This window comes from Meles meles, chromosome 16 (genome assembly GCF_922984935.1).
Source record: "Meles meles chromosome 16, mMelMel3.1 paternal haplotype, whole genome shotgun sequence".
NCBI classification, from domain to species: domain Eukaryota; kingdom Metazoa; phylum Chordata; class Mammalia; order Carnivora; family Mustelidae; genus Meles; species Meles meles.
In genome coordinates this window covers 69012790-69025120 of record NC_060081.1, presented here as the reverse complement: position 1 = coordinate 69025120, position 12331 = coordinate 69012790, and the positions used below count along the sequence as shown (strand labels likewise).

The 12331-nt window shown below is 50.0% G+C and overlaps 1 protein-coding gene across 1 annotated transcript; it reads left to right on the top strand.

The window, feature by feature from the left end:
* Positions 1-4101, top strand: LOC123926644 (thyrotropin-releasing hormone receptor-like). The gene is made up of 2 exons (XM_045980585.1): positions 1-786; positions 3772-4101. The coding sequence occupies exons 1-2, from the start codon at positions 1-3 to the stop codon at positions 4099-4101; spliced, it is 1116 nt and encodes a 371-aa protein (XP_045836541.1).
* Positions 4102-12331: the final 8230 nt, after the last annotated feature.

The following is a 12331-nucleotide window of genomic DNA, read 5'->3' as shown; positions in this document are numbered from 1 at the left end:
ATGGAGAACCGCACCGAGCACCCGGAGCGCTCGAACGCTTCAGGCCTGGGCACCATGCCCCGGCCTCCGCTGCCTGTACAGGTGGTGACTTTGACCCTGGTGCCCCTCGTGTGCGCCGTGGGTGTGGCTGGCAACGCCATGGTGGTCCTGGTGGTGCTCCGTAGCCGCCAAATGGTCACACCCACCAACTGTTACTTGGTGAGCCTGGCTGCCGCGGACCTGCTGGTGCTCCTGGCGGCGGGAGTGCCCACCGTAGCGGAGGCGGCATCCGCCAGGGTTTGGGTCTTCGGCCACGCAGGCTGCCTGGGTATCACCTACCTGCAATACGTGGGCATCAACGCGTCCACAGGTTCCATCACCGCGTTCACAGTGGAGCGCTACCTCGCCATCTGCCACCCGCTGCGCGCCCAAACTCTGTGCACGGTGGCGCGGGCCAAGCGCATCGCCGCATCGGTGTGGCTGGGCACCAGCGCCTACTGCGTCCTTTGGCTCTTCCTGGTGGACACAATCGAGACTGCGTACGCTGACGGCGTGCAGGTGCAATGTGGCTACCGCGTGTCACGCTCTCTATACCTGCCCATCTACTTCCTGGACTTCGCGCTCTTCTATGCGCTGCCCTTGGGCCTAGCCACCGCGTTCTACGTGCTCACAGCGCGCATTCTCTTTGTGGGGCCGCTGCCCCCGGAAGACCGGGGGCACTCGGGCTCTGCGCACCAGGGCTGCCCCTCTGACCACCAGCGCTTCTCCTCCAGGGGCAAGAGAGGCGCCCTCAACTCCCGGAAGCAGGTGGGGACCTCAGTCTTCACTGGGACCGCTATGCCCTGCCAGCAGATGGACAGAAGGGAGCTTGGGCCCCTTTGGAGTCAAACTCCTCAAGTGTCAATCCCTGTCCTGCCACTTACTAGGCTTGATTTTGGGAGCTACCACTTTGCCTTTCTGAGCCTCAGTTTCCTCCTCCGCTATATGGGGGTAATGACAGCGCCCACCACATTGGAGTGTCCTGAGAAATGGGATTAGCCATGTGAGGCCTTTAGCCTCTGTGAAACCATGTCACAAACTAAATGTTCAGTTAAGACTGGTTATTATTAAACATTCATGACCAGTGGCCACACCCAGGGTGGTACTCTCCTAATGATGGGAAGACTGAGACTCAGAGAGGGGAAGGGACTTTCCCAAGCCCTTACCCCATCTGACCCTAAAAACTGCCTGCATAGACTCTGAAAGCCAGCCAGCCTAAGAGGGGGATGGGTTGGGGTGCGGTCAGGAGAGACCCAGTCCTTAGGGAGCACTTTCCGTGTGCCTGATCCTTTGATCATTCCTGCTATTGAACCCATCCAGGAGGCCTATCTTAATGGATAAAGAAACAGGCTCAGAGGGGACAAGGTAGTGAGAAGGTGACACATGGAGGGAAGTGTCCAGGACTCCTTATATCCTCCGCTCACACTCTAGCAGTGTGGTCCTGCAAGGGGATTCAAGGAATGCAGGTGGAAGGAGGGCTCCCAGAGCCCAGCTGGTCTTTATCCTCAGCCTGCCACCCACACCTTCAGCGGGCGGGGGAGGAGGACATCCCGCCCCTGCTGAGTCACTGCTGAGCCAGGCGAGGACCATCTGCGCCATCTCCCTTCCTCCTGGGGTGGGTGCACTGTTGGGGGGCTCTTCCAGCTGCCTCAAACAGCTCTTGCTTGCAAGCATGTTAGCTCAAGGTGGGTTTTAGAGGAAAGGGGACTGGACCAGGCTGAGCCAGTATGGAACGGGAACTCTGGCTCTAGGCCCAGCATCACCTTCCGCTCCAGACAAATGCCCTTCCCACCCTCCCACCACTTATTTACTTTTCTGTTTACCACTCTCTGGCTCAGCCTAAAAGGGTTAAGTTCAAGCCCCCACCTGGCCTATGCTTTAGGTGAAACTTCTACTAGTGAAAATAGTCTTCCTGACCTGGGTCTTTCTAGGGCCCAGCCTTGAAAACATCTTGCTGTGTGGCCTTGGGTAAGTCACTTCACCTCTCTGAGCCTTGATTTTCGACTCTGTAAAGTCATTGTCATTATAGTGCCCATCCATCTCCGTGGATGGTAGTGGATATTATGAACCTGGCACATAATAAATATTCAGTGTAGGGTACATATTGTTACAGGGTTTTTTTGAGCATCAGTGTCTTTTTTGACAGTGGGAAGTCTAAAGACAGCATCCTTTGATGCCCAAGAGAGCCCTTACAGAATGCCGTGTACAACAGCAACAGGCGAGAGGCACTGAATGAAAGCAGAATGTCTAGGAGAACAAGGTGGAAAATGCTACTGCTGATAGTAGTAGTCAATGATTATCAAGAATTTGCTCTGTGCCAGGCTCTGGTCTTACACAAGTTAGTATATTGAGTGTCTGTAACTACTCCAAGATGTATGTGTGGTTATTATCTCAGTTTGACAGATGAGGAAACTGAGTCACGGAGGAGTTGCTCCAGGTGACAGGAACGGTAAGTGCCAGAACCAAGGTCTGAACCCAAGGCTGACTGGCTCCAAAGCCCGCCCACTGCTATCTAGTAAGAATCACCCACATGAACCTAAAATGGAACAGAGTTAAATCTGAATTTAGTGAAATCAGGAGTCAAGACTGATTTGGGAATTCCTAAGGTTTCTGGTTCCTGGGGAATATTACAGCACTAAAGCTTATTGATTGAGGCAGGCCGAGGCCTCTTTGGAGGGGTCACTTATACTCCTGGACTCTGAGAAGCAATCTAAGGCAGGAACATTCCAGGCTAGCTTCCTCCTTGATGAGAAAGTCGTCTCTCCAGTATTCCTGAGAGCCGATTCCATGTATCCAGGGGTTTCTGGGCAGAACCAGTGCGGCGCCCAGACTGCTGGAGCAATTTAAGCTCTAGTAAGTGACCTTTTGCCACCCAAGATTTGGTCTCAGAAGAGTCACTGAGAGGACTCCAGGGGTGGGTGTGGTGGGCCTGGGTGTGTCGCTGTCTCCCATTGACTGATGCCCCCTGGTGGTCTTTTTGTTGTGGAATTTAGAGCATCTTTTGAAACCTCTTCCCTGGGGTACCAACCTCTAGGAGGCTTTGCTTCAGCTCCACTGTTAGGGAAGTGCTGGCCCAAGAACGGGGAGGGGGGGGGGCGGGAGGGGCATGACTGGAGGCCAAGGGCAAAGCCAGGAAGGAGAGTCTGGAGGCGGAGTGGGGAGTGGGGGGCAGTGAAAGCACCACCAGCGAGTTCGTGGCCAGGGGTGTTGGGGAGAAAGGGTTGAGCTGAACAGAGAGGTATGTCCCAGCTAAACAGCTGGTTAGCAGCAGAACCAGGACCGTAACCTGGCTGTGCCTGGCTCTGAACTCCGTGCACTTGTCATGGTAGTAGTAGAGGTTGCATTCGCAGCTCCAATCCCACTTAGGCCTGCCAGGCCCTATTCTGCTTTCTTTATCTGTATTCACTCCTTTAATCCTCAAGTGCCCCCACCATAAAGGCAGTGGATTCGAGAATTTGCTGCTACTAAAAACGGCAACCCGTCCAAGGGCCTCGGGGGTGGATTGGGGGTGTGGGGGGTGTCCCTTACTGAAAATGGTTTGAGTGGGGTCTGGAAGGAGGCACAGCAGTGTCCTAGATGGGGATGGGACAGGCATCATTGGTGGGTTGGGGAGGGGGGATGCATGAGGGCACCAATCGCGAAGGCCCAGATGCTCTTTTGGCCTTTTCCCCTGGCAAGACTGCAAAGAGGCTGGGAACCCGGGATTCTCCCTCGGCACCCACGCGTCCCTCTATTTCCTGTCTTACCTGGCAGGTCACCAAGATGCTGGCTGTGGTGGTGCTGGTTTTCGCTCTGCTCTGGCTGCCTTACCGCACCCTGGTGGTGGTGAATTCCTTCCTGAGCCCGCCCTACCTCAACCCCGGCTTCCTGCTCTTCTGCCGCCTTTGCGTCTACCTGAACAGCGCGGTCAACCCCGTCATCTACGCCCTTATGTCCCAGCGCTTCCGGGAGGCCTTCCACAGACTGTTTCAGTGCCAGTGGGCCAGGCCCCAGCTCCCGCCCCCGGAGGTCACCCCTGTGTACTACAGTGTCATCAAAGATTGTTCCCAGATCAGGCCAAGGGCTCTTCGTAGCAACCCCTGAGGGCAAGGCCCACTACTTTATCTCTACTGAAGAGGGAGTGGTGTCCAGGGCTGTTTAGTAGAGGTGTGCAGGTTGTGCACTGCACAACCCTAGGGTTCACCATTCACATCACAGCCTAGATCTGTATATTTGGTAAAACAATTTTCCAGCTTAATAAATATACAAATCCGAGAGGGAGACACCTCTTTATATTTTACACAAAAGCACCCTGTGGCCTAAGGGCAGCTTGGATGGATGCACATTTGCAGATTGAGTAGGGCAGGGGCATTCACCAGGGAGCTCTTGGGAACCTGGGTGCACTCTTCCTAAAGATTTGGAGAGTTTTGTTTTGTTTTGTTTTGTTTTTTGTCTCGCCGGCATCAGCACCAGATGGTGCCTCCCCCCGGATGCTGATGGTGACATGTGACTCTGTTGAGATCCTGCTACATACAGGGCAGCCTGCGGGGCATTTCAGATATGACAGAGGTGATGCCAACAGGGCCCCCGCTCTCAGGAGCTCCCAGTCTAATGGAGGAGGGAGGGATGACATGTCCAGCCCAGCACTGCGATCCTGGCTGATGCACCCGATGAGGAAGGCAGGTGGGAGCTGGACGCACTTGCCTTGTCTTAACTAGACGTGAGCCCTCTGGACCTATGGCCTGGGTCCAGGCTTCTAGGACCACCCAACCTCATAGTGTAGGGAGGGAGGACTGTAAAAAGACTCCTGGAACCAGCCTTACCTGCAGGCAGGGTCTCCATGTTTTCATTGAAAGGAATCTGGATATCCCCCCCCCAAAAAAAAATCTTACATTTTTTCCTCTACAAGTGCCACCAATCCACGGTTGGTGCTTATTTGAAGTGGTTAAGCAGGGTCTTTCCCGATATGCACATTTCCTTGGGAGAAGGAGTTAACCTGAAACTTCAGTGTGGATGGGAAGTTCTTAAAAGCCTTTCCTCTAAGAAGAAGGATTTAGGGTGCCTGGGTGGTTCACTTGGTTAAGCATCTGCCTTCCGCTAGGTCATGATCTCAGTGTCCTGGGATCAAGCTCCTGGGATTGAACCCTACATCAGACTCCCTGCTTCTCCCTCTCCTTCTGCCACTCCCCAGCTCCTTCCGCTTCTGCTCGCACTCTCTAGCTCTCAAATAAATAAATTAAATCTTCTAAAAAAGAGAGAGAGAGAGAGAAGGCATTAAGGTACCAAAGAACAAAGAACAAAGAAGATAGCATTGACAGATAGGGACACAGGGCAGAAATGGAAACTAGGGTGGGGCAGAGAGGGGGTTTTCTAGGTAGCCCCACCTGCTCTAGGACCTTGGCAAAGAATTGTTAGGTCAAGGTGGTCCCTTTGGGGTCTCCAGTTGTCAGACTCAGGAGAAATTCAGACATCTCATAGAATGGGTTAAGGTAAGATTGACTGTGTTGGTAGTAAAGTTCAAGTTGAGGGTCAGAAATGCACAGGTGCCCCATTCCACCATTATCCCACAGAAAGGAACGAGGGCACGAGTGATTTACTGAACTGTGGTGTACGCTGTGTTCCAGTGGAGGGATGCCACACCCATCACTCTCCCTTTTTATGGGGGAGCATGTGAAAGCAGCCTCATCAATGGAGGGAAGCAACAAACTGCCTGGGCACCAGGGCAGAAGGGGTTGGGGATGCCTGTGCTTCACAGGGGTTGTCTGGGCACCTCACCTGCCTTTGAGGACACTGGGAACCATGCAAAGGTACTGCCTTTTCTGCTGTGAAGAGAGCCCCCAGTCTCACGGAAACTAAGAAGGAGGCACTCCGCCTCCATGACACAAAGGGCTCAATGCCCAGGCAACCCCATGAGAACTTTTGGGGGCCACTTTTGGACAACTCTGTACATTACAGAACTTTTCTTTGAACCTCATTTATACAATAGCATGAGTGCGTATGACAGCTGCAGAAATTGCACTAGACATTTTATTATCATTCATTCACTTTGATTCCTTGATTTCTGAACATCCTTTCTGTACGTGGGAAATCACCCATGTGTAAATCTTGCTAGAAGGCAGGTTGCTGGGGCGCCTGGGTGGCTCAGTGAGTTAAAGCCTCTGCCTTCGGCTCAGGTCATGATCCCAGGGTCCTGGGATCGAGCCCCACATCGGGCTCTCTGCTCAGCGGGGAGCCTGCTCCCTCCTCTTTCTCTGCCTGCCTCTTTACCTATTTGTGATCTCTGCCTGTCAAATAAATAAATAAAATCTTAAAAAAATAAAAAGAAGAAGAAGGCAGGATGCCTTCTCCCACTAAGGAAATCTGAAAAGCCAGACACTTGCTTTTCTTTTCCCCTGCTGCCTGGGATGGGCGTGGGCCCTGTGAATTGGATTCAGTTAATCAGACACCCAGGACTTGGATCTTCAGCAACTGATACAATGCACAGGAGAGGGGGGAGCGGGGAGGAGGAAGGCTGGAGTCTTTTATTTACACTAGCAACAGCAAGGGTGGTATCCATTGCTCAGCGGCAGTGGAAGCAGCCACAGCAGCAGGACATCCGCCGTCTGGGGGCAGTGGAGGCAGTGGCATCCCCCCCAGATGTGGTTGATTCCTGCCACCCAGTCTGCCCTATTTCCCTCCTGTTATTCCAACTTGGTTCAAGGAGTCTCCTGAAATCCTCATTAAAAAGTCCGTCTTTTTGGTTATGCTGGTCTGAGTCAGTGTCTGTTGCTTGCAACCAGAAAGCCTGGCTGATCCGGAGGCTTTCATTTCCAGCTTGTCTCTGGGCTCTGACAAGTTAAGCCACGAGGATTCCCTAATTCTGAGACTCTTCTCCAGCTGTGCACCAGCATCTCTACCTCGATGATACACCCACTAGGGCCAATCTGAATCATCGTCCTCCACCCCCCAGATCACGTCCTCCCCACTCCTGAGCCAAAACCCTTGAGTCATCCCACTTCTGCCCCCTTCTCCCTTCCTTTCCATGCACTTACTGATGGGAGAAAGCCTCCTTTCATCTCCACTCCCATCTCTTGCTGGACCATTGCCTCTCCCTCCCGCTGACCTGCCTTTAGCCTCTCCAACTCGCCCCGCCCCCTTTTCTCCAGAGACTGCTCATAGCCGAGGGCACCCTTGGGGTGGTCACTATGTACGTAGACTTTGGAGTCAAACTAGATCTGGAGTCGGTAGTCACCCCACCACTCCCTAAAGTGTGACCTTAGCCGAGTTATTCATTAGAACGACAACTGGTCCGTGTTTGCCCAGGACTGCCGCACTTTTAGTATTTAAAGTCCCGGGTCCTGACCCTGCAATTGCACTGCTGGGTATTTACCCCAAAGATACAGATGTAGTGAAAAGAAGGGCCATTTGTACCCCAATGTTTATTGCAGCAATGGCTACGGTCGCCAAACTGTGGAAAGAACCAAGATGCCCTTCAACGGACGAATGGATAAGGAAGATGTGGTCCATATACACAATGGAGTATTATGCCTCCATCAGAAAGGACGAATACCCAACTTTTGTAGCAACATGGACAGGACTGGAAGAAATTATGCTGAGCGAAATAAGTCAAGCAGAGAGAGTCAAGTATCATATGGTCTCACTTATTTGTGGAGCATAACAAATAACATGGAGGACATGGGGAGATGGAGAGGAGAGGGAGTTGAGGGAAACTGGAAGGGGAGATGAACCATGAGAGACTATGGACTCTGAAAAACAACCAGAGGGTTATGAAGGGGCGGCGGGAGGGGGTGGGGTGGGGTGGGAGGTTGAGGAACCAGGTGGTGGGTAATAGGGAGGGCACGTACTGCATGGAGCACTGGGTGTGATGCCAAAACAATGAACACTGTTATGCTGTAAATAAGCAAATAAAATAAATTAATTAATTAAAAAAAAATAAAGTCCTGGGTCCTGGCAAAAACCCTTTTTATATTTGTATTTATAAATTATTAATATTATATCTTTCTATTTGTGTAGGTTTTGTTTTCGCATCTGTGAAATAGGACCTACAGTCGGATTTAAACTGAAGCATTGTTCTGGTGATCGTTCGGAAGCATGGAAAGTGCTTGCACTTCGCAAGCCTAAAATAAATGCTATTTACTTAAAAATATCTTCCACACTGCGTTCCATTCCTTTCCCTCCCAGCACTCCTTACAATTTGGGAGTTCTATAGCTCTTTGCAATGCTATAGCTAGTTATGGCTAATAAAAATTGTGGTCTTCCTCACCAGATTCTGAATAAGCAGATCCTATGAAGGCAGGGACCGTGTCAGGCTTTTCACTGTTGTTTCCCAGAGCCTAGAACAGTGCCTGGCACACAGCAGGTCTCCAGAAGTCATTGCTGGGTGAATAAATGCTGGATAAGGAACAAAGACCAGCTTTCATTTTAACACTCAAGACCCTTTCCTGTGATTTGGCTTCCAGTTTGAGGAAAGCCTGAGGAGTGGATTGTGACTTATTGGATTTCTTTGTTGGCAACACTAAGTATTTCTGAATAGCTACATTCAAAAGGAATTTGCTGGAGTTGGTAAGAACCAGAACCAGGATAACTCCAGAGATCTACATAACAGCAATTAATGGGCAATGGCTTCAGGTCTTCCATATCGGAAAGACTCTGCTCCACTGAGGCCAGGAATGGTATAGGCAACTCACTGGATCATCATTCAATGCCTGCCATTGACGGTTGTATAGGTTTGGCACTGCTCAATTTCAGCAGGTACAACTTAGAAATCTAAGTGTATGATTCCTCTGGAGTTGGGCAGTATGCCTATGCAAGTGTATGTGGCAGACCTTAATAGAAGTGTGGTAGTTCCACCGAGGAAAATTGAAGTACTGTTCTCAGAAGAAGGTAGTATGGATGTGAGGAGGACCAAGAAAACCAACAGATGTCCTCGTAGATGAGATAACCAGGATAATGAGCAGCAAGGAAGTTCACTCTGGTAGTCAGTGACAGCTGTCATTGCTAATCAGCAGTCCTTGCTAATACTGCCACCTAGTGGCCATAGAGGAACCTGCATGATCCTGTGTTTGCTTCCTGAACCAACTTTTGGACATACTGTCTTCCTCTCACCCAGCCCCCCTCCATCCCGCACTCTCTCTCCTTCCCCCTTCCCTACCCTCCCAATCTCTCAGCTTTCCTCCAGATCCCTTGGATCCTCTCCCCTTTTCTTCTCCTCCTCCCCCTCGACTATCCTGGCTAATTCATCATCTCTGGGGACTAGACCTTGAGCTCTATGCCGGCTGAGTCCCCAGAGATGAGGACAGGAGAAGCTATAGAACTCAGACCCTATCCCCTTCTCATCACTTTCCCTGTTTTCCTCCTCCTTGCAATATTTTCCCCTTTCTTTTTTAAACCATTCATGCAACAAATCTTTCATAGCTGGAGCACCACCCACATGCCAGAATCAGTCCAAGATGCCACGATGCCAGAAATTCAGTTCATGGATCTCTACTCTCCCAAGACCCACTGGTGTCATATTGCCCAAATAAGTCTCAAGAGAGATGCCCATACACACATCAAAGTAAATACGAGTTCATATTTCATTTCATTCTACTAGAGGGGGCAGGAAAACTGCTGGATGGTCATTATATCCCACTAAAAGATGTTGACGTTTTTAACCTCAAGTATCTGTCAATACGACCTTATTGGAAACAGGGTTTTTAACAGATGACTAAGCTAAGATGAGGTCATTTGGGTGAACCTTAATCAAATATGACTGTGTCTTTACAAAAAAAAAAAAAAGTGGCAGAATTTGGACCCAGAGACAGACACGTGAAGGGGGGAGGTCATAGGAAAACACAGGAAGAATGCCATCTACAAGCCAAGACACAGCTTGGAGAGAAGCATGGAAGAGATCTCCCTCACAGCGCCCAGGGCAAAAACCAACACAGCTGACACCTTGATTTCAGACTTCCAGCTTCCAGAACTGAGAGACAATAAATTTCTGTTGTTGAAGATACTCTGTGGTGGTACCTTTTTTACACAAGCTTAGCACACTAATACAGACACCAAGATGGCTGAAAGAATGATTTGAGGACAGACAGAAGTTACTGAGACATTAAGGAAATTTTTGAAAACAAAAATACTTGATGTCACAAATAAAAATTCCTTATCAACCTGTACGTATAAGTGGTGAACATTTAATATTTTCAATTCCAGCGCTTATCTCAATGAAGATCTATTTATATGCGTGTGTGTATTCTATTCTCTCTCACATCTTTGACTTTCAAATCAGTAGGCCAAGAATGCCTTTATATTTCCTTTTCATTTTGTCTATCTTTCATACCCAAAGTGGAAAAATCATCCATTTTACTTATACATAGAAAACTTATATAGGGGGTGCCTGGGTGGCTCAGTCATTAAGTGTCTGCCTTTGGCTCAGATCCTGATGCCAGGGTTCTGGGATCAAGGCCCGCATCAGGCTCTCTGCTCAGCGGGGAGCCTGCTTCTCCCTTTCCACTTCCCCTGCTTGTGTTCCCTGTCTCGCTGTGTCTCTCTCTGTCAAATAAATAAAATCTTTAAAAAAAAAAAAAAAGGAAAAATTTTACGTATGCAAAAAGGAAAGTCCCTCTTCCTCCTAAATAATCTCATATCCATGGATTACATTGTTAATTTTGGAGCATATCTTTCTAAATTTTATCTAAATTAATACCTACTTAAATGTGCGTCTCTATCTAAACATGTCTCTGTAAAAGATAAAATTATGCTTTATATATGTGATTGCCTATTTTATTCAAGAGCATATCATACATCTTTTTATTACTACACTCCCCACTGATAAATTTCCTTTCAGCATGAATTCTTGGGTAGGTAATGTTTGAATTCCACAATGCTTTCACACATTCAACGTGTTTATACAGATCTACCCAAATAGGTACAGGCTTTCCTGTAGTGGTTACATTCTTTTTTTTCTTTTTCTTTTCCTTTTTCTTTCTTTTCTTTCTTTTCTTTTCTTTCTTTCCCTTCTTTTCTTTTCTTTTCTTTTCTTTTCTTTTCTTTTCTTTCTTTTCTTTTCTTTTCTTTCACAGAGACACAGAGAGAGGGAACACAAGCCGCGGAGTGGGAGGGGGAGAAGCAGCTTCCCGCCAAGCAGACAGCCGGGTATGGGTCTTCTGGGATCATGACCCAGGCTAAAGGCAGACGCTTAATGAGTGAGCCACCCAGGCGCCCCACTGGTGACATTCTTTTGAGTGCTCCCCTACAAGATCTCAGATGTAAAGAAGGCTTTCTCACATTTAGAAAGTTCTCAGGGTTATTCCCCAGGGTGTTTTCTGATGCTCAGAGAGGAAAACTGAAAGAATACGATAAACGGCTCTGGCGCTCGTAAGAGAAGTTTGGGATGAAGATAAAGATTTGGGGATCATTAACATGTGGGTGGACATTTCATAGCCTGTAATCTTCGCTTCTCAGCTATAGTCTTCGATGAAGTTAACAGGCAACTTTCCTGTTTGTATCAGTGGTTCACAGCGATCCCTGAAGCGCGGTCACCAAAGCTGAAGCTCCTCGAAGAATTCCTCCTCCCGTGGCGGGGCCGCGGCGCCTGATGGGGAATGTAGTTCAAAAAGGCGGCACCGCCCCTTGGGGAACCCTGGGAAGGGCGGCCCGGAGGCTGCTTCTGCGCATGTGCCGCGCTCTACCTGGGCGCTCAGTTCGGTTCGCAAGGTTCTTCCGGGGGTCGGCCCTGCAGTCTCTAGTTGCTCGGGTTCTGCGCCCACCGGTACTTGGTGCAAAGTGGAAGCGCAGCGGGGGCAACCGCGAGTTAGAGGAAAGACTGGCAGGGGGCTCCGGGCCCTTGGGGGTCGGAAGGAAGGGCGGGGCAGAACTGAACCGGGTCCGCCGAGGGTGGCCGCGCGCTCTCCCCGCATCCCTCGGGAGGGAGTCTCCGAAGCGGGTTTCCGCTGGTCCCGGAGGAGAGCGACGAGAGCCAGGCTGGCCTCCAGACGCGCCGGCCTCAGGGCAGGCGCTCTCTGCAGACTTTTTTTTGCCTGAAGAAGGTACTTTGTGAGGGTGTAAGGTCTGTGCATCCAGATGGCTCAAGTCTGATTCCAGAACTTTCGCTGATGTACTTGGATGTGCAGCCTGCCGGGCGGGGTCGAAAAGTGCTAGAGGGCAGCAGGGAAGGGAACAGAACCTTATAAGAAATAAACACTATTATTATTATGTTAGTTATTTTACACTAAGTATTTGTTGGGAAGATGCGAGCTGCGGTTGAGGGGAAGGGCCAGGGTGCAGAACTGACTGGACGAGAGTTCAGTGAGGGACTTGAGGGTCGGGGCGGAGATGTCCGCAGCATTGCCTT